A 21,585-nucleotide genomic window follows, 5' to 3' on the forward strand; every position below is an offset into this window, starting at 1 on the left:
GGAAACTATTGATTTTAAAGTATAAACATTATTATTGTTGTTTTCCAAGTTGTTGCCATTAGGGGAAACTGGATATAGGACACATAGGAACTCTGTATTATTTCTTACAACTGCATGGGAATCCATCATTATCTCAGGATAAAAAGTGTAATTTCAAAGCATATGTGAACATTAAAATGTTCTGCAAATGTAGAGTGTTACTTCACTGCAAATAGCTTTCACATCACATGCTTTCATTAGAATCTTCAACAAATCTCTTCACTACTCTCTGGATTTATCAGTTTCACAGGTGGGAAAACTAAGCTTCAGAGAGAGAATTTAACTTATCCAGGGTGACAGAGCCCACAGATGACAGAGCAAGAATCAAATTCAATTCATTTAAAACTCAGCCAAAACCTAAGGGATTCCCAGGAAGGCCTATATTTACAGTAAAAGGTAATATCTTTATATTTATAATGAGGAACTCTTATGCACAGGAAAAAAATGTGAAAAAATTAATGACCATGGTTTTTTTGGCCATCTTCAGCAGACAGAACTTGGACACACATGTGTTCAAAGCTCTCAAAGAATAAGAAACTCTTGTCTGCACAGAAATGGCTTCTTACAATCACTTGGGTTCTCAGTTAAAATTCCATTTATTAAAGCTGCAAATTCTAAACCCAAGCTTTCCTGAAGCCTCAGATTTCCATCTATAAAGTGTATTGCTCTATTTATAAATCAAGTGATTTTATCCAAACAGAAAGACAATCACTTTGCTTAGTCTTCAACAAATGTTCAACCAACTCAAGTTAAATAGGTTAAAGAATCTTAGTAAAACTGTTTAACAAACTCATTTAAATCTCCTTAAATATTTGAAATACCTTTATAAATTCAATTTCTTTGATTTTTAAGTACTTCTAATGTTGACAGGGCAGGTTTAAATGCTAGCCAGCAAAACTTTTAACACTTTCTATAAATCCAAGAAAGTAAATTTATAAATACAGAAAATTTTAATTTCTCTTAAACAGTTCAAACTCTTTAAAATGGAGACAAACACATCTTGACACTTGGAACTTCAAATCTACATTTTAAATTGAAGCCATACAGCCAATCTTTCAGTATCCTTAATATGCTGGCTTCTTAAACATTAAATACTGAGATTAGCCACATTTTAACCCCAAAATAATTAATACTCTGGGTGTTTGTTCTACTTCATTACCTCTATTCAAATCTCTTTGTTTTCTCAGGTTTCCAGCTAAAAGGGGGAGGGAGGGTGTAAGAGGTAAGAGGGTAAAACCGTGGAACCTTGGGACCCTTGCCTATTGCTTGCAGGTCTGAGACTAGGATCTAGCATCTGAGCACTGTTTGTTTCTGGGATACTGATACAGCCCGACTCCTAAAACTCTAGATCAACAGCCTTTACCTGTGATCAGTGTTGTACGCTTAATATTCCCATATTCTTCACATCCAGTGTTTTCACGGACGGATCTGGGAAGGTGGAACACATACCCTCACTCCACTCCCTTCCTAGTTCCTTCACCAAACTCTGACCACGTTCTGACAACAACACACACTGAATGCCCAACAGTGTTATTTTTACTTATTTGTTTATGTATGTATTTTTTGAGACACAGTCTCGCTTGGTCACCCAGGCTGGAGTGCAGTGGACGATCTCAGCTCACAGCAACCTCTCCACCTCCTAGGCGCAAGCTACTCTCCTGCCTCAGCCTCCCAAACAGCTGGGACTACAGGCATGTGCCATCACGCCCAGTTAATTTTTGTATTTTTAGTAGAGACGGGTTTCACCATGTTGGCCAGGCTGGTCTCGAACTTCTGACCTCAAGTGATCCACCCCCCCCTCAGCCTCCCAAAGTGCCCGGATTCCAGGCCAAGGCACCGGGCCCCAACATTGTTACTTTTTTATTTCTAGCAATTTTCACATTAACACTGGTAAGTACTCTTGTTGCCATTTTGAAGATGAAAAAAAAAGGAGGTTTAGAGAAGTTAATTGACTTGCCAGTAGAATGAAAAGCTTGGAGTTTATTTAGAGACCTTTCCAAAATTCACATTATTCAATTCCATGTTGGATTTTTTTTCTCTACCACTCAATTTCATATTTTTTTTTTTCTCCTGTCTGAAATCTCCGTTCTTTATCAGCATTCTTTCCCTTACACTTGCCTTCCTGGGATTCCACTGCACCTGACAGCTTCATGTTGAAAGCTCTTTATCTTCCCTCCAAGTAAAAAACTAAAAGCTTTAAAACCAAGTTAATAATAGGTCTGACTGTGCTAATGAAACTTGACGTAGGAAATCAAACGTCAGGAGAAATGCTGTTTTTTTTAAATTTCTCCCAAAATGAGATGCAAGTTTATTCACGTCATTTCTATCACCACCTTTTATTTTGGCTCTTCACTTTGTCTTTTCCTTAGAAAATTATGAGAAAAATAACCTGGCTTTAGTTTTATGGAAGAGGGATAAATATCACACTGGACGATGGGCTGTTAATTTGGCAATGAAAATGTAATCAAAGGTTTGTAAGGCTTAGAATGATTTTATCTCGGTCATTATGAACTGTGTTTTATGTAACACCATATTTCTTTTTCTTGCAGTCAGATAAGCTTAAGGGACTTAAGTGAGGTAAGTAGCAATTTTATCCTTGGATGCAAAGAAGGGAATTTTGAGGCATTAAATGTCTGCAATAGGCAAGATTCTATTTGCTTCAGACACTTACAGTTAATTCTCACAGTAACTATGTTCAAAATGCATTAGTATCTCTATTTTAAAGATGAGAAAGCCAAAGTAAAACAAGCTTAGCTCCAGATTTTAAAACAAGATCCTGTTTGGCCACCATAGTCATTCAGGGTTCATTGGTATAAGAAGAACATGCTCAGTTCCACATGGAAGATATACAGTATTGACTGATGGCTTCCAGCCTCCAGTATTACAGAAAACAAGTGTTAGCAATGGTATTGCTCTTTGCTATTTGTCCTTCATAAGAAAGACAGGAATGCAAAGTAGAGGGAACATGAGATTCAGAGTTGCACAAGACCTGGGTAGGAATCCTGCTCTGCCACCTACTCCCTTTGTGAACTTTAGAAAATGCTCCTACTCATCCCAGTTTCTGTTTCCTCAGCCATACAATAGGGATGGGGGCTGGGTGCGGCGGTCACACCTGTAATCCCAGCACTTTGGGAGGCTGAGGTGGGCGAATCATCTGAGGTCGGGGGTTCAAGACCAGCCTGACCAACATGAAGAAATGCCATCTCTACTAAAAATACAAAATTAGCCAGTTGTGGTGGTGCATGCCTGTAATCCCAGCTACGCTACTCGGGAGGCTGAGGCAGGAGAATCGCTTGAACCTAGGAGGTGGAAGTTGCAGTGAGCCAAGATGATGCCATTGTACTCTACCCTGGGCAACAAGAGCGAAACTCCGTCTCAAAATAAATACATTAATTAAATAAATAAAAATTAAATAGGGATGGGTACACGTCTGTGCAAAGTTGATGTCATAAAGTCAAAAGTAAGTAGTGCACAAATGGCCAGGTGACCAGTAGAGGCTCAATAAATGGCATAAAAGACATGTGAGATAAAGCTGTAGTAGAGCCTTCCAAGGGTATTGATTCCCTTCAGGGCCCAAAGAGAAAGTTCCCTGCGAGGCTAGTGGGGCTACCATGACTGATGGAAAGACTGTCCAACAACACAAGTGGCCTCACCTCACTCCCACTGGACTCTAAGGAATTTTGTTCTTGTCTTTGTGTTTGACCTATGCTCTTATCTAGATCTTAGACATGAATTTCTTTCCTTGCTTTATTTGTTGGTTTTGTGAGAATGGTAAAGTCAAAAAGCCACATTTCTAGCTTGTCACTGAAACAAGACATTTATTATCCCTAATCTCCCTAATCCACAAGACAATAATGTCAAGAAAGATAACATACATAACCACTTGATGAGAAAAACAGTTCTGGTTCCACTGAGGACTTCACCAGGCTCATGCTCTTCTGGGAGGGGTTGTACTTCCTTAGTGTCTCCTGGAAGGAGCAGGCTGGGGTGATGCTTAGCTGCTGGGGGAACCCACACATCCAAGGTGCCTGAATCCAGGACTCTGTCCCCTGCTTCCTGTAAGCTAGGCCTAGGTATCTTGAGTAATAGTTGGGTACTGCTCACGATGACCTCAAATCATAACCCATTGGTCAGTCTGAGAGGACAGTAGGCCTCCCAATCACAAACAAGCAAAAAGGAATTGGGAGATGGGGGTCAGCCTTAGATGGCAGGAAATGTGCAGGACTGTTTGTTTTCTTTGCAACTTTAGTTGGCATTCTGCTAGAAGTTGATATCATCTAAAGAACAAGAAGATCTAGTGGAAAAACACATTGTTGCTCCTTATCTTTTGCCAAGACACTTCCCCATTGTTTGTTTGGGCTGAGATTCAAGGCCATTTCTTCATCACAAAAGCCCATCAGGGCAAGCTGTGCTTGTGCCTGCACTCAGTGCTTGCTTGAACACTGTCTTGTGGACTAGAATCTTTTATGTGCTACCTGCCCCCACTCAAATTCACATGGCATTTTACAGTTTTCAGAGAAAGGAAAGACTCATTGTCTCATTTTGTACTCACAAAGCCTTAAGAGAAAAATGAAACCCCAGAGAGGTGGCAAAGAGTCCTCACAGCCGGGAGGAGATAGGGCCAGTCCTGGAAATCCCAAAGTCTAGGTGTCTTCCCCACCGCCGTGTCTCTCTGCTTTAAAACATACAGAAATAGCTCAGAACCAAAATAACTAAAAAGAATAGGGAAGGAAGGCATGAAAGGAGGGGGCAGAGAAGGTGAAAGAAAAGGAGGAAGGAAAAGGGAAGGAGGGAGGAGAAAGGAAAAGAAAAGAGGAAGAAGAAAGAGGGAGACAGGTAATAAAAGAGACACTACTATTTAACTTGACTATGTTTATTTTCTAACAATAAAAAAGTTACAGAAGAAAAATGAGTGATTTCATGCTACTTTTCTAACTACATTTGATTTTAAATTCAGAGCCCTCAAGCCAAAAGTTGGTTGGTCTCAATTAAATAAAACAACTGCTCCCCCAGATAGAGGGCTTCTCTGCATTCTTCGCACCTCTTCTTCCCCTCACCGTTGACAAGCCTGAGAGCTGCATAGGATTGAGCACTTTGAACAGCCAGGTTCAAAGTCCTAGGGGAGACTCAGTAGGGATACTTTCAAACCCCTCACTAGAATGGATTCATTACTCTTTTTACTTAGCCTATAGAGTTTCTTTGATTTTCTGTCCATAATGAAATGTATGTCCTCTTTCCAGAATCCTAGGGAATGCCAAAGTCTTTGAAATAAAAAGTCTTCTCTGTTGGCCAGCTTCACAGGGAGGCGTACAATGCCTCTCTAAGCAATTTGTTGCCAAAAGTTTCTTATCTGTGATGCAACTATGAGTCAGGAGAGCTGGGCTCAGGGTTAGTTTAGCCTTCAGATGACTGCGAGAATCTAGGAGAATGGCATGACCCTTTGGGACCTCATCTGTAAACCAACTGTTTTTAACATTTAATGGACCTCGCACCACTTTGAAAATTTGATGAAAGGTATAATAAACCTTTCTCACCCCAGAAAAAGAAAAAATATATACGCATACTTAGAGAGAAAAAAATTTAGCTTTTCATTTCAGAAGGTTCATGGACCCCACTAGGCCATTCAATGATCCATTTCATCCCCCTGGTTAAAGCAGTTCTCATCTAAATGATACCTGAGGTCTTCTTCAACTGATGCAATATATAAATGGACTTCACAAAATTATTTGCAGTTAAATAAACACTGCAGCAAACACTGTCCCTACTGTAATGCTTTTTGCTTCTTCAAGGGTAGAATAGAATAGGGCCCAAAGATACAAGCCCAATAAGCGTGAAGATTTTCATAATGAAGAATGATCAAGAATTCTACCACCATAAGGAGGGAAAGAGAAAGAAAATGTTTGGGAAGATAAATGGCTACATTTAAAAAGGATAATGTGAATATTTCCATGCTTATTTTAAAAAATAGAAATTTCAGAGCAAGTATAAAGAAAAAATTAACCATAGCCTTATGGCTTAAGCACAACCTTTAATATTTTATCATATTACTTCAAATCATTTATTCTACATACACACAAATATACATGGTTATAAAATATAATCGCATAAAAATATATCATGGGTCAATTTTTTATTCCAAACTTTAAATGTAACATGGATGCATACTTATAATCTTATTTCATTCTCTATATAAATACTTATAGTGTCTTTATAATATTCCAATAAGTGAGTATAGTACCAAAATTAACAATGTTCAGTTATCTGGGCACGTAGATTGTTTCCAGTAATTTAACTCTGTAAAAGTAAGGATGCAAAGAACATCTTTGTGCATAGAACTTGGCTCAGATTTCAGGTTGTGTCTTAGAAAAAGAGTCTCATCAATGGAATTATTGAGATAAGAATAAGAGTATTTCTAAGGTTTCAGATAATTATGGTAAATTACTTTCTAAAAGAGTCAAAGCAATGGATAGTCCTATCAGCAGACTGTGGACTTGTATGTTCCTTCACACATGGATTACAAAATTTTGATTTTTGTTCAGTTTTCTGAGGAATTATTTGTAGATTAAAAAAAAAATACAAACTATGCTAACAAAAATTTTACCAAAATTCTACCAACCAAATGCTCTGAAAACACACATGGTATTATATTAAATTCTCTGTCATCAAAAGTCAGTAAATATTATTTTTTTTAATTCAATACAGGTCCTTGAAGCAGAAAAAGGTGAATTGTTTACATTTGTTTCCTTACTCTAATACTAATAGATTGGTTCTCTTTCTAGATCTACAGTGCTTATGGTTATTGAAAGGGATTGATTGTTTGGAAGCCTGGGATAGGGATCTATGTGTGTGCATGATGACGTGATCCTCATGCACACACATACATCCCAAGGACCTCAGAGACCTCTAGTCTAAACAGGGTGATTTAAATCCAGAATAGACCAGACATCTTTCTTTAGCCATACACTACTGACCAAAAGGCATTACACTGTCACCCTCTGCCACTTTGGAAAGACATAGCTAGTCCCCTGCTCCAAAGAAGCTCGTGGTATCTCTGCCTCTGATGTCACTCATGCACACACATGTGTGTCTCTTTCATGCACACGCACATGTACACACATGCACATACCTCTACAGTGTTGGTGTTGTTGTGCAAGCATGCAATCCAACAGTCACTCACATCCTAAATGGCAGGATGCTAAGCAGGTAGTACTTTCATATTCACCTGGGAAATACTGTTCTCCATTCCTCTAGAATGATGAATTATGTCCAGAGCCAAAGGGCCTGCATCACAGCCCAAAGAGTTCGCAAAAGACATCATAGTTCAACAGAGCAATATTAGGTTAGGATTTCAGAGGCCTGCCACAAAATCACTGTATGGTTTTGGTCAAGTTGCATTTCCTCTGTGAGGCTCAGGTCTGCTCTTCTCTACACATTGACAAAGCTAAACTGGAAATGAGGCCTAAATTGGGTTTATGGATTCCCCATGAGTCCCTGATGGAAGAGTAGGAGTTGTTGGCAAGCCTAAAAAATTCACAAACCTAACTGAAACCATGCCCTTTCCCACAATACAGCTCAACATCCTAACTAAAATGTTCAGGTATTGTTTCATCAGACAACACAACAATGAGTGTTAACACAACAATGTGGCATTGCTCAGCTCAAGAGGGGCAGATACTCTGGGTGGCTACTGATGACATGAAATGATTTTATGGGATGCATGATTCATGGACCAGCTGCTGACTCATGTTTCAAGTAATCACAGTCCTTCGATCAAAGGTGTCCAGTTTGTGATGAACCTTGGGCAGAATACAGAGCAACAAGCACAATTAAAACATGCCGGTGCCTGTATGCACCCTTCGCTTTATTACTTATGGTCACAGCTGGGAGAGTGTTTTATGAGATTTTATCTCATAGTATTATGATGTGCCCTTGGCAATTCTGGATGGCTAGTTAATCTGTCTGTGATGAAAAGAAAATAAAAAGCAGTAACATACACTGCATATGTAATTACTAAATAACTCCAGATTGTATGGTTGGCAGAACTTTTAAAAACTTGATGATCGAGGGAGGGGGAGGAAATTGAGAAACTGTATCCCTGGTTGGAACCAGGTAGAGACTGCTGGTCTGCATCAGAACCCTAGGAGCTCACCTGCCCTATCACAGGAGAGCATGAGAATACAAGTGCCATGACAAGCTGGGCAACCCAATCTTCTCCATCAGCCAGAACAGTCCTTTCATTTCACTTTCTTCTTGTTAAGATCTCATCTCTCAGAAAGGTCTTTCTTAGCCATACGTATAGTCACTCTGTATCCCAAAGTAGTACCTCATTTCCTTTATATCATTGTACTGCCTAATAGAAACGTTCTTGTCGACTTACTTGCATGCTTATTTCCATTTCCTTTCATTAGAATGTAAGAACTATGTCTGTCTTCTTCTCCACTGTATTCCCAGACTCTGGCAGAGTACTTGTCCCATAGTAGCTGTTCGTAAATATTTGTCAGATGATATAAATGAATGAATGAATGAATGAGGATGAAGCTAAAAGTCTTTTAAAATCACAGGTCCAGAATAATCCCTAAATACCTTCCAATGTAATATTCTGTATTTCTGGGAGGTTCAATAATGTGTTCTAGCTTGTAAATATTCAAAGTGATTTTTACAACATATAAATATAAATAATATAAAAGTCATTCTCAGGAGGCAGAAGAGTTGCAGAATATGTGAGTTACAGTTTCCACTGACCATCAAGAGCCCCCTTCTAACAATCAGAGATTACTTGGAGGAAATTATAGTAGTTCCAGTGGGCTTCTAATGGTTCTCAATTATTTTTCTTTTGCAATCTGACTAAATTATGTCACTGTTTTATATAGTCCCTCATAACCAGAGGAAGCCTGAATCAACTCATCTGTTACAAAACGAAAATTCTCAAGAGATTCCACTTGCCATTAGCAGGTAAGGAGCCAGAAATCCCTTCTCAGGTCTGAGGCTGGGGGTCAGGCCATGTGCTGTCTCAGATAAATGATCACAAAGACTTTCTGAGAAACAAAAGTCTTTGTGTCTGAAGCCCAATAATGAGGTTCAAGAGAAACTTGTGAATTACGGCTGTTATTGATTTTGATAATGTTGTTCTTTCGGAAATTTATAAATGATTGAGTGTTAGAGAAGTTTGGGAAATTTTAAGGATTAACCAGATGGGATTAACTGGAAAGGATGCTAATCAACCTGGGAGGAAAAGTGGGTTTTTTCAAACTATTCTGGGTTGATGACCACACAAAAGCTTTAGTTACTTCTGAACAGCAATTGATGGCCAGGCGACCAAGTGTTGTTGAAAATGACACCCCACACCTCACAGGGTGGAGTACACCCCTGAGAGGAAGCTTCCAAAGCAAGAATCAGACAGGTGCACTCGCTGTTCAGCAATATTCTGTCTTCTGCAACCTCTGCTGCTGATACCCAGGCAAACAGGGTCTGGAGTGGACCTCAAGCAATCTCCAACAGACCTATAGCTGAAGGTCCTGACTGTCAGAAGGAAAACTATCAAACAGGAAGGTCACCTATACCAAAACCCCATCAGTACGTCACCATCATCAAAGACCAGAGACAGATAAAACCACAAAGATGGGGAAAAAGCAGGGCAGAAAAGCTGGAAATTCAAAAAATAAGAGCGCATCTCCTCCTGCAAAGGAGCACAGCCCATCGCCAGCAACGGATCAAAGCTGGTCAGAGAATGATTTTGATGAGATGAGAGAAGAAGGCTTCAGTCCATCAAACCTCTCAGAGCTAAAGAGGGAATTACATACCCAGCGCAAAGAAACTAAAAATCTTGAAAAAAGAGTGGAAGAATTGACAGCTAGACTAATTAATGCAGAGAAGGTCATAAACGAAATGACAGAGATGAAAACCATGACACGAGAAATACGTGACAAATGCACAAGCTTCAGTAACCGACTCGATCAACTGGAAGAAAGAGTATCAGCAATGGAGGATCAAATGAATGAAATGAAGCGAGAAGAGAAACCAAAAGAAAAAAGAAGAAAAAGAAATGAACACAGCCTGCAAGAAGTATGGGATTATATAAAAAGACCAAATCTACGTCTGATTGGGGTGCCTGAAAGTGAGGGGGAAAATGGAACCAAATTAGAAAACACTCTACAGGATATCATCCAGGAGAACTTCCCCAACCTAGCAGGGCAGGCCAGCATTCAAATTCAGGAAATACAGAGAACGCCACAAAGATACTCCTCCAGAAGAGCAACTCCAAGACACATAATTGCCAGATTCACCAAAGTTGAAATGAAGGAAAAAATCTTAAGGGCAGCCAGAGAGAAAGGTCGGGTTACCCACAAAGGGAAGCCCATCAGACTGACAGCAGATCTCTCGGCAGAAACTCTACAAGCCAGAAGAGAGTGGGGGCCCATATTCAACGTTCTTAAAGAAAAGAATTTTAAACCCAGAATTTCATATCCAGCCAAACTAAGTTTCATAAGTGAAGGAGAAATAAAATTCTTTACAGATAAGCAAATGCTTAGAGATTTTGTCACCACCAGGCCTGCCTTACAAGAGACCCTGAAGGAAGCCCTAAACATGGAAAGGAACAACAGGTACCAGCCATTGCAAAAACATGCCAAAATGTAAAGACCATCAAGGCTAGGAAGAAACTGCATCAACTAATGAGCAAAATAACCAGTTAATATCATAATGGCAGGACCAAGTTCACACATAACAATATTAACCTTAAATGTAAATGGACTAAATGCTCCAATTAAAAGACACAGAGTGGCAAACTGGATAAAGAGTCAAGACCCATCAGTCTGCTGTCTTCAGGAGACCCATCTCACATGCAGAGACATACATAGGCTCAAAATAAAGGGATAGAGGAAGATCTACCAAGCAAATGGAGAACAAAAAAAAGCAGGGGTTGCAATCCTAGTCTCTGATAAAACAGACTTTAAACCATCAAAGATCAAAAGAGACAAAGAAGGCCATTACATAATGGTAAAGGGATCAATTCAACAGGAAGAGCTAACTATCCTAAATATATATGCACCCAATACAGGAGCACCCAGATTCATAAAGCAAGTCCTTAGAGACTTACAAAGAGACTTAGACTCCCATACAATAATAATGGGAGACTTCAACACTCCACTGTCAACATTAGACAGATCAACGAGACAGAAAGTTAACAAGGATATCCAGGAATTGAACTCATCTCTGCACCAAGCGGACCTAATAGACATCTATAGAACTCTCCACCCCAAGTCAACAGAATATACATTCTTCTCAGCACCACATCGCACTTATTCCAAAATTGACCACATAATTGGAAGTAAAGCACTCCTCAGCAAATGTACAAGAACAGAAATTATAACAAACTGTCTCTCAGACCACAGTGCAATCAAACTAGAACTCAGGACTAAGAAACTCAATCAAAACCGCTCAACTACATGGAAACTGAACAACATGCTCCTGAATGACTACTGGGTACATAACGAAATGAAAGCAGAAATAAAGATGTTCTTTGAAACCAATGAGAACAAAGATACAACATACCAGAATCTCTGGGACACATTTAAAGCAGTGTGTAGAGGGAAATTTATAGCACTAAGTGCCCACAAGAGAAAGCAGGAAAGATCTAAAATTGACACTCTAACATCACAATTAAAAGAACTAGAGAGGCAAGAGCAAACACATTCAAAAGCTAGCAGAAGGCAAGAAATAACTAAGATCAGAGCAGAACTGAAGGAGATAGAGACACAAAAAACCCTCCAAAAAATCAATGAATCCAGGAGTTGGTTTTTTGAAAAGATCAACAAAATTGACAGACCGCTAGCAAGGCTAATAAAGAAGAAAAGAGAGAGGAATCAAATAGACGCAATAAAAAATGATAAAGGGGATATCACCACCGACCCCACAGAAATACAAACTACCATCAGAGAATACTATAAACACCTCTACGCAAATCAACTAGAAAATCCAGAAGAAATGGATAATTTCTTGGACACGTACACTCTCCCAAGACTAAACCAGGAAGAAGTTGAATCCCTGAATAGACCAATAGCAGGCTCTGAAATTGAGGCAACAATTAATAGCCTACCCACCAAAAAAAGCCCAGGACCAGATGGATTCACAGCTGAATTCTACCAGAGGTACAAGGAGGAGCTGGTACCATTCCTTCTGAAACTATTCCAATCAATAGAAAAAGAGGGAATCCTCCCTAACTCATTTTATGAGGCCAACATCATCCTGATACCAAAGCCTGGCAGAGACACAACAAAAAAAGAGAATTTTAGACCAATCTCCCTGATGAACATCGATGCAAAAATCCTCAATAAAATACTGGCAAACCGGATTCAGCAGCACATCAAAAAGCTTATCCACCATGATCAAGTGGGCTTCATCCCTGGGATGCAAGGCTGGTTCAACATTCGCAAATCAATCAACGTAATCCAGCATATAAACAGAATCAAAGACAAGAACCACATGATTATCTCAATAGATGCAGAAAAGGCTTTTGACAAAATTCAACAGCCCTTCATGCTAAAAACGCTCAACAAATTCGGTATTGATGGAACGTACCTCAAAATAATAAGAGCTATTTATGACAAACCCACAGCTAATATCATACTGAATGGGCAAAAACTGGAAAAATTCCCTTTGAAAACTGGCACAAGACAGGGATGCCCTCTCTCACCACTCCTATTCAACATAGTGTTGGAAGTTCTGGCTAGGGCAATCAGGCAAGAGAAAGAAATCAAGGGTATTCAGTTAGGAAAAGAAGAAGTCAAATTGTCCCTGTTTGCAGATGACATGATTGTATATTTAGAAAACCCCATCGTCTCAGCCCAAAATCTTCTTAAGCTGATAAGCAACTTCAGCAAAGTCTCAGGATACAAAATTAATGTGCAAAAATCCCAAGAATTCTTATACACCAGTAACAGACAAGCAGAGAGCCAAATCAGGAATGAACTTCCATTCACAATTGCTTCAAAGAGAATAAAATACCTAGGAATCCAACTTATAAGGGATGTAAAGGACCTCTTCAAGGAGAACTACAAACCACTGCTCAGTGAAATCAAAGAGGACACAAACAAATGGAAGAACATACCATGCTCATGGATAGGAAGAATCAATATCGTGAAAATGGCCATACTGCCCAAGGTTATTTATAGATTCAATGCCATCCCCATCAAGCTACCAATGAGTTTCTTCACCGAATTGGAAAACACTGCTTTAAAGTTCATATGGAACCAAAAAAGAGCCCGCATTGCCAAGACAATCCTAAGTCAAAAGGACAAAGCCGGAGGCATCACGCTACCTGACTTCAAACTATACTACAAGGCTACAGTAACCAAAACAGCATGGTACTGGTACCAAAACAGAGATATAGACCAATGGAACAGAACGGAGTCCTCAGAAATAATGCCACACATCTACAACCATCTGATCTTTGACAAACCTGAGAGAAACAAGAAATGGGGAAAGGATTCCCTATTTAATAAATGGTGCTGGGAAAATTGGCTAGCCATAAGTAGAAAGCTGAAACTGGATCCTTTCCTTACTCCTTATATGAAGATTAATTCAAGATGGATTAGAGACTTAAATGTTAGACCTAATACCATAAAAACCCTAGAAGAAAATCTAGGTAGTACCATTCAGGACATAGGCATGGGCAAGGACTTCATGTCTAAAACACCAAAAGCAACGGCAGCAAAAGCCAAAATTGACAAATGGGATCTAATTAAACTAAAGAGCTTCTGCACAGCAAAAGAAACTACCATCAGAGTGAACAGGCAACCTACAGAATGGGAGAACATTTTTGCAATCTACTCATCTGACAAAGGGCTAATTTCCAGAATCTACAAAGAACTCAAACAAATATACAAGAAAAAAACAAACAACCCCATCCAAAAGTGGGGAAAGGATATGAACAGACATTTCTCAAAAGAAGACATTCATACAGCCAACAGACACATGAAAAAATGCTCATCATCACTCGCCATCAGAGAAATGCAAATCAAAACCACAATGAGACACCATCTCACACCAGTTAGAATGGCAATCATTAAAAAATCAGGAAACAACAGGTGTTGGAGAGGATGTGGAGAAATAGGAACACTTTTACACTGTTGGTGGGATTGTAAACTAGTTCAACCATTATGGAAAACAGTATGGCAATTCCTCAAAGATCTAGAACTAGCTGTACCATATGACTCAGCCATCCCACTACTGAGTATATACCCAAAGGATTATAAATTATGCTACTACAAAGACACATGCACACGTATGTTTATTGCGGCACTATTCACAATAGCAAAGACTTGGAATCAACCCAAATGTCCATCAGTGACAGACTGGATTAAGAAAATGTGGCACATATACATCATGGAATACTATGCAGCCATAAAAAAGGATGAGTTTGCGTCCTTTGTAGAGACATGGATGCAGCTGGAAACCATCATTCTTAGCAAATTATCACAAGAAGAGAAAACCAAACACCGCATGTTCTCACTCATAGGTGGGAACTGAACAATGAGCTCACTTGGACTCGGGAAGGGGAACATCACACACTGGGGCCTATCATGGGTAAGAAAATGTGGCACATATACACCATGGAATACTATGCAGCCATAAAAAAGGATGAGTTTGCGTCCTTTGTAGAGACATGGATGCAGCTGGAAACCATCATTCTTAGCAAATTATCACAAGAAGAGAAAACCAAACACCGCATGTTCTCACTCATAGGTGGGAACTGAACAATGAGCTCACTTGGATTCGGGAAGGGGAACATCACACACTGGGGCCTATCATGGGGAGGGGGGAGGGGGGAGGGATTGCACTGGGGAGTTATACCTGATATAAATGATGAATTGATGGGTGCTGACGAGTTGATGGGTGCAGCACACCAACATGGCATATATATACATATGTAACAAACCTGCACGTTATGCACATGTACCCTAGAACTTAAAGTATAATTAAAAAAAAAAAAAAAAAAAAGAAAATGCCCTCATCAGAATCATCGGGTTAGATACTTGCCTGCCCCGCTTCTTGTGACAACTGTCAACCCAACTGAACAGTTAAAGAAGTCAAGGCTCAGGCAGGATATTTATTGACCAAAGTCACTAAATTAGTAGTGACTGCCCTAAAACAAAATCCAGGGCCTCCAGTATTAGGTGCTGTAAGGCCCTTATGATCTCACTCTCGCCAGTGCCTCTGACCTCAGTTCAAGCCACTCTCCTGTCACTCTGGGGCACTGCAGCCTCATCAGATGCCTGCCAGCAACCACAATGCCACTTAACGCACGGCATTGGCACGCGCCCCTCTCCCGCCTGTAGTCCCTCCCCCCATATTTGCTCCTCTCCACCCTCTCCCTACTTGGAACACTCCTATTCCTCCATGGAACCCCAGCTTAAAGCTTAATGAATCCAGGAGATAATTTGCATCAATTCTTCAGATGAAAAACATAAAGCTGAGAAAGACCGAGCCCTTTACCATGGAAGCCAAGCCCAACCTCAAAGTCCAAGCACTGTTCAGTAGCCAGTGCTGCTCATAAGGACTTGATTCTAAAAATGCAGCCCATAAATCCTGACTATCCCTGGTGCCTGCCCATGGCTAAAATGCTGCCTTTAATTGATTCAGTAAGTATTTGCTGGGAATGTACCATGTTTGAGATGGAACAGAATAGTGTTAAGCAGGATCCACTGAAGCCAGGTTGCCTGACTTTATCAGCAGTGAACCACGTGACCTGGGCGACCTCACTGTCTTACATGAGAAACCTAGGGCAGAGTCAGGCATGTTGCAAGAGCCCAGTGAACACTTGCTCTCATTGCTATTGCGAGGCCCCGTATATCGGGGGCATGATCACCATACCCTATTCCTTTCCCTCCTTTACTTTCTTCCCTGGTCCCATTTGGCACCTTCAGTAACTTTATTTGGCCTGTGGGTACTAGGACATGTAGCTTCACTGTGCTTTGGGGACCGTCTGGTGTCTAAGCCCCAAACAGCTTAAATACAAAACTCTTCCCCATACAATATCCTCTTCCTCTTCCTCCACCTCTTCCTCCTCTTCCTCCTCCTCCTTCTCCTCCTCCTCCTCCTCCTCCTTCTCCTCCTCCTCCTTCTCCTCCTTCTCCTCCTCCTCCTCTTTCTTTCTTTCTTCCTTTCTTTCTTTCTTTCTTTCTTTGTTTCTTTCTTCTTTCTTTCTTGTTCTTTGAGACAGGGTTTTATTTTGTCTTGTAGTGGCACAATCACATCTCAATGCAGCCTTGACCTCCTGGGCTGAAGCGATCCTCCCACATCATCCCCCAGAGTAGCTGGAACTATAGGTACATGCCACTATGCCCAGCTAATTTTTGTACTTTTTGTAGAGAAGGGGTCTCACCATGTTGCCCAGGCTGGTCTCGAACTCCTGGGCTCAAGTGATTCACCCACCTTGGCCTCTAAAAGTGCTAGGATTACAGGCATGAGCCACCATGCCCAGCCCCCTTTCTTAATGTAATTTTGTAAAAGTGAAAAATACACACATTACATTACAGTGAAAAAATAACAAGCTCTCCAGTTGGCCTCATTTCTGTAATAGTTATTTGATGTGGTTTCACTTCTTTTGTTTATTTATTTGTTTGTTTCATTTATTGAATAAAGAGTCTTGATGTTTCTTCCTCTCTTAACTGACTGCTGCTTCTTCTAATTCCTCATCTTGGACTTTTTCCCAAACTGACCTCTAAATGTTGGTATTCCTCAGAATTCATCTGAGGTCCTCTTTACCATCTCTAAGGCCTGCGTAATCACATCTATCTCCAGCATCAAACTTCAACCCCATGTTGATAATTCCCAAATCCCTATCTTCTGCAAACCACCTCTCTTAGCTCCAGACCTGTGTATCTAATGACCCATTGAGCAGTTTTCCTTAGCTAAGTCCCAGGCAGCACAAACTCATAATGGTGAAAATCAAACTCTTCATTTCTAGTCCCATTCTGAAACCCACAATATCCTCTGCAAAGCTTTTCATCCCAGTAAACTCAGTTAGCTCTCTTTCCCATCTTCACTCTTCCTCTGTCCCATCCATTTTCAGCTCCCAAAATTACATCTCTAAAACATGTGTTGAATGTCTATTTCTTCCCCATTTTCCTAGCTCCTTGCATGGCCCAGTCACTGTCAACTTTTGCCTGGACTATTGCACTAGTCTTCCAATGATACTGATCATCTCCACACCCTCCCTTTCCTCTAGAAAGAACTGCTTTCTGGTCTCTTGCAGAAAAGGCCATGCCTCCTTGCCTCTGGGCCTTTGCACGTGCAGCTCTACCTGCCTGGAATACACTCTTACTCCTATTCATGCTTCAGGGGTCAGCTTGGTTCATCTTTCTCCCTTAAAGCCTTTCCTGAGAATGAAAGCAATTTTGTCTCATTTACATGACCTTTCACTACTACAGAAACTTCTGCTGTGCACACCTTTACCATAACATTTATTCTACATTATAATTATGATACAAGGATGTGTTTCTTTTATAAACTAACCTTCATTCAGGCAGAGGCCATGTCTTCTGTATTGTCTATTCCCCGGAACATACCATGTGCCTAGTAAGTATTCAACACATATTTGTTAAACCAGTCATCATTTTTATTTTCTTTCTTTCTTTTTCTTTCTTTCTTTTTTTTTTTTTTTTTTTTTTTGAGACAGAGTTTCGCTCATGTTGCCCAGGCTGGAGTACAGTGGTGTGATCTCAGCTCACTGCAACCTCCGCCTCCTGGGTTCAAGCGATTCTCCTGCCTCAGCCTCCCAAGTAGCTGGGACTACAGGCATGTGCCACCACGCCCAGCTAATTTTTGTGTTTTTAGTAGAGACAGGGTTTCACCATGTTGCCAAGGCTGGTCTTGAACTCCTGACCTCAGGTGATCTACCTGCCTTGGCCTCCCAAACTGCTGGGATTACAGGCTTAAGCCACTGCGCCAGGCCTTTTAATTTTCATTATTTTGCTTTTATTTTTTTCTGCTTATAGTCATATCAACTATGTACTTCTAGAATATCCACAGAGGACATTTCTATTCTTTTCAACATTTTCTAAAAATCCTAAACTATTAGAGCAGAGAAATTTTGCTATTCCCTATTTTTTCCCAGACATTTAACAGAATTGTACACTGGCTGCTAGTAAAAGGATTCTGGTTTTAACGGAGTCAAATTTTGAATTTCAGTAGCAGTCTGACTGGCAGTCACAGCGTAGTATGGTGACTGGATGAACTGCTCGCGTTTTTATCCACAAAGCAAAACACATGACCTCGGGCTTTTATGGTGACAACATAAACCAGATACATGCACAGTTGATTTCATTGGCACTAGAAATGGATCAGGTTTCATTTAATTAACCCAGAGGCTTTAGTCAATAGCACAGTCCTTGGAATAGAGCATCTCTCATGTAATTAGATTTAACTGTGGTAGCACCTGGAGCTTATATGGATGATGCTGACCACAATACAAAATGAACCAGAAAATTAGAGCTAAGTATTAAGTAGAGTGCTAAGAAAAGCCACTGATGGACAGTCTTGATAATATCATTTTTGTAGTTAGAAATGCATATTGTTATTTTGTCTTAAAGTTTTATAATCTCTTTTTCTTTGGCGTTTTTCTTATCATAATCCACTAAGTTTTCTTACTTAGCACACAATTCTGGAAGGAATACAATAATTTCTATATTCTTCTTCCACTCTGTGGTTGACTTTCAATTGGTAAACAGTTTCTATAGATTTTGAACCCCCACCAGCAAAATGTTGTGTTCCATAATGACTGTAGCTACAAAGCAAGTTTAAATTCATGGCTTCAAAAAGTGAAGAATAATGATATGCACTCACTGAAAAGACCTGAGAAGAACTTATATGGTCAGTTTGTTCCACGTCTAATATTGCCAGCTTGAGAAAGGAGGAGAACATGCCTCCTAGTGCCTTTCAAAACAAACGATTCTTCTAGCTTATCCAGTAAAATATAAATTGCTTTATAACTGTGACTTCAGGCTGTTATCATTGACCTTGCCTCTGAGTGGAATTTTACCACCAAGGGGAAATACTAACATTCTTTGAATTCTAACACTTTTTCTTATAGTTCTTCATTCACGACGAGCAACCACGGTGTGCAAAACAGAGGTAAGAGCACTTTCAGAATTATCAAATAAACAGGTAAGTCATGATACTGCGATATTGCTGCTCTGGGACTTAGCTGTTGTGAACCCCAGAGCCACTGAGCTGATGTGTACAGATATAATTAGTTCATTTCCATTGCATTACTATGACAATAATTTTAATCCATGATTAAATATGATCACTTAGGTGGTTTCTCTTATGGTAGGTTTTAGGTAGTTTTAGGTAGTTTTTCCTCTTATGAATATTATTATGCTATCAACATTAGTACAGATGTTGTCCCATGTATAAAATGCGATCATTTCCCTTCATAAGAAATTGCCTTCATGAAATTGCTCTGTCTTAGGACATGCATCTCTTCAACTGCCCTAGATGTGTTTTCCAAAGTAGACATTGACTGGTCTCACCAACAGTGTGTGAGTCCCCATTGTTCCCCATTCTCTCCAACAGTTGTTTTTGACAAACTTAATTTTTCCCAATCCACTGGGTACAAAACAAATTTGTCTCAAGAAAAATCTGCAAAATGAAGAAAATAAAACTGACGTCTCTTAGTGACTGTTTGTAAGTAAAAATCAGAAGGAGATCACATCTGTGGCGATGTCTGAAGTGGCATATAAACATAGAGTTCCATAACTGTTAGTGGTGGGTGTTGGTATTAACTAATTATTTTGCACAAACTACTGCCATCATATTCATTTGTCCTTCCTTTTTTCACTCTATGTGCCATGAAGATTCTGTGTTGCATCTAGCACTGGAATCTCTCTTTGTTGAGCCAAAAAAAGAAAAGGGGGTTTAAACCTGGAGGAAGCAAAGCCCACAGGGTATTGTGGAGAGGATGAGGTTCTCTACTGATCCTGCTCCTAATTCTGTCTCTCTCCTTATAGTAAGATCACTTTGAACAAATTAATTCTTTGAGCTTTACCTTTCCCCTTTCATAAAATTCAAGTAGTAATGTTAACTGATATATTCATATTAATATAGTATTTGCACACACACACACACACACAGCCCTCTGCCTGCCACATAGTAGGCAACTAATACATTTTAATGTCCTTTTTTCCTTTTCTGCATTCTCTTTCTTCTTCCCACTCAAATGACCTCAGTAGACCTGTAGGTTGTCTCACGGACTTCCATCATACCTTCATATCACTGCTGCCGTAAGCCATCTGGGCCTGAGGCTGGAAAACCAAGCTGATAAATTCATTTCCCCTCATATACACATTGCTAATGAGTTTCCCAACAGAAGATTCCTTTATTTAAAAGGTGCCCAAAGAGGGCTAAAATAAACCAATGGACTCAATCCCTAGTCATCAGATGTCAGGGATGGAAGTCCTAAAGGTCAGATCTGAGTGGATGAAGATGAAAAGACTTGGAGCATCCTGGAGGAAAGTCCAGAGGCTGACTGGGCTCAGAAGGGGTGTTACTTATGAAGGTTTTGTTGCAGGGATGGGGAAGCAGAATCATAGCTTAGAGAGAAATCCAGAATCTTAACTTGAAATATAAAATCAAGCACAAATAAAAAAATAAAGAGCAATTGAAGAATGGAATGGAGGAATGGAAATGGCCTTCACAGATATGAGTCCAGTCAAGCACCTCAGGGCTGTAAGTAGATCATCTGTACTAGGGTTGCTTAGGTTACTGTCAGATAATCCCACCTCATCTCAGAGGAAACAAGGTTGCTGAAAGAAGCCTGAGATGGATGGTAAAATGTTTGAGCCTTCGTTAGTTCCTATTTCAGTAAACAAACATCCACCAAGAACATGGTTTGCACCAAAAATTGGGCTGAGCCCCAAGAATACAGAGTGGAGACCACCCCACCTTCTCTTAACCAGTGCTTAAGCACACCTGCGATGTTCCTCCATCAGCTACTGAACCGATACTCATTCTACTGGGTATGAATTCATGCCTGCATCACCAGTACTTGGCGATGTTAAGCAGGCAGAAAACAACACACAGCGTCTACACTCCTAGAATTATCGGTCTAATGAATTCTCTAATGCATCAGGTATAGGCATTCATGCAGCGGAGTGAAATTTACACCTCCACAGTTGTACATGTTATTATACTTATTTTACAAATGAGAAAATAATTTTGAGGAAGTTCAGTTATTCTTGTTCAGTTACCGCCTGATAAACAGATTTGGCTCAATTCTTTGATAAATGCATTCAAGTTAAACTATTAGGAACCCAAAGCAAGTGGATCTCAGGACAGAAAAAAATATTTTGACATGTTGGAAGAGGCCCCAGTTTTGGTTATATTCCAAAGTAGTGACAACGTTATTCTCTAAGTCTGGGATTGTAGATCATCTGTTTTCTTTTACTTTTTTATTTTTAGTTTTTGTTCACTAATGCTTTCTCTTTGCTTTAAAATAGATGGCTCTTTTTCTTTTCCTTTTTTTTTTTTTCTTTGAGATGGAGTCTC

The 21,585-nt window shown here is 39.9% G+C and overlaps 1 protein-coding gene across 1 annotated transcript in view; it reads left to right on the forward strand.

Annotated features, from left to right (window-relative positions):
• CLNK (cytokine dependent hematopoietic cell linker) overlaps positions 1-21,585 on the forward strand; it is a 197,942-nt gene that overhangs the window by 148,736 nt on the left and 27,621 nt on the right. Inside the window, exons 12-15 of the mRNA XM_023206703.2 lie at positions 2,589-2,616; positions 6,742-6,760; positions 8,910-8,991; positions 19,130-19,170. Coding sequence (XP_023062471.2) covers positions 2,589-2,616; positions 6,742-6,760; positions 8,910-8,991; positions 19,130-19,170 — 170 coding nt within the window. The remainder of the gene's footprint in view (positions 1-2,588; positions 2,617-6,741; positions 6,761-8,909; positions 8,992-19,129; positions 19,171-21,585) is intronic.

Source organism: Piliocolobus tephrosceles, chromosome 3 (assembly GCF_002776525.5).
Source record: "Piliocolobus tephrosceles isolate RC106 chromosome 3, ASM277652v3, whole genome shotgun sequence".
NCBI classification, from domain to species: Eukaryota; Metazoa; Chordata; class Mammalia; order Primates; family Cercopithecidae; genus Piliocolobus; species Piliocolobus tephrosceles.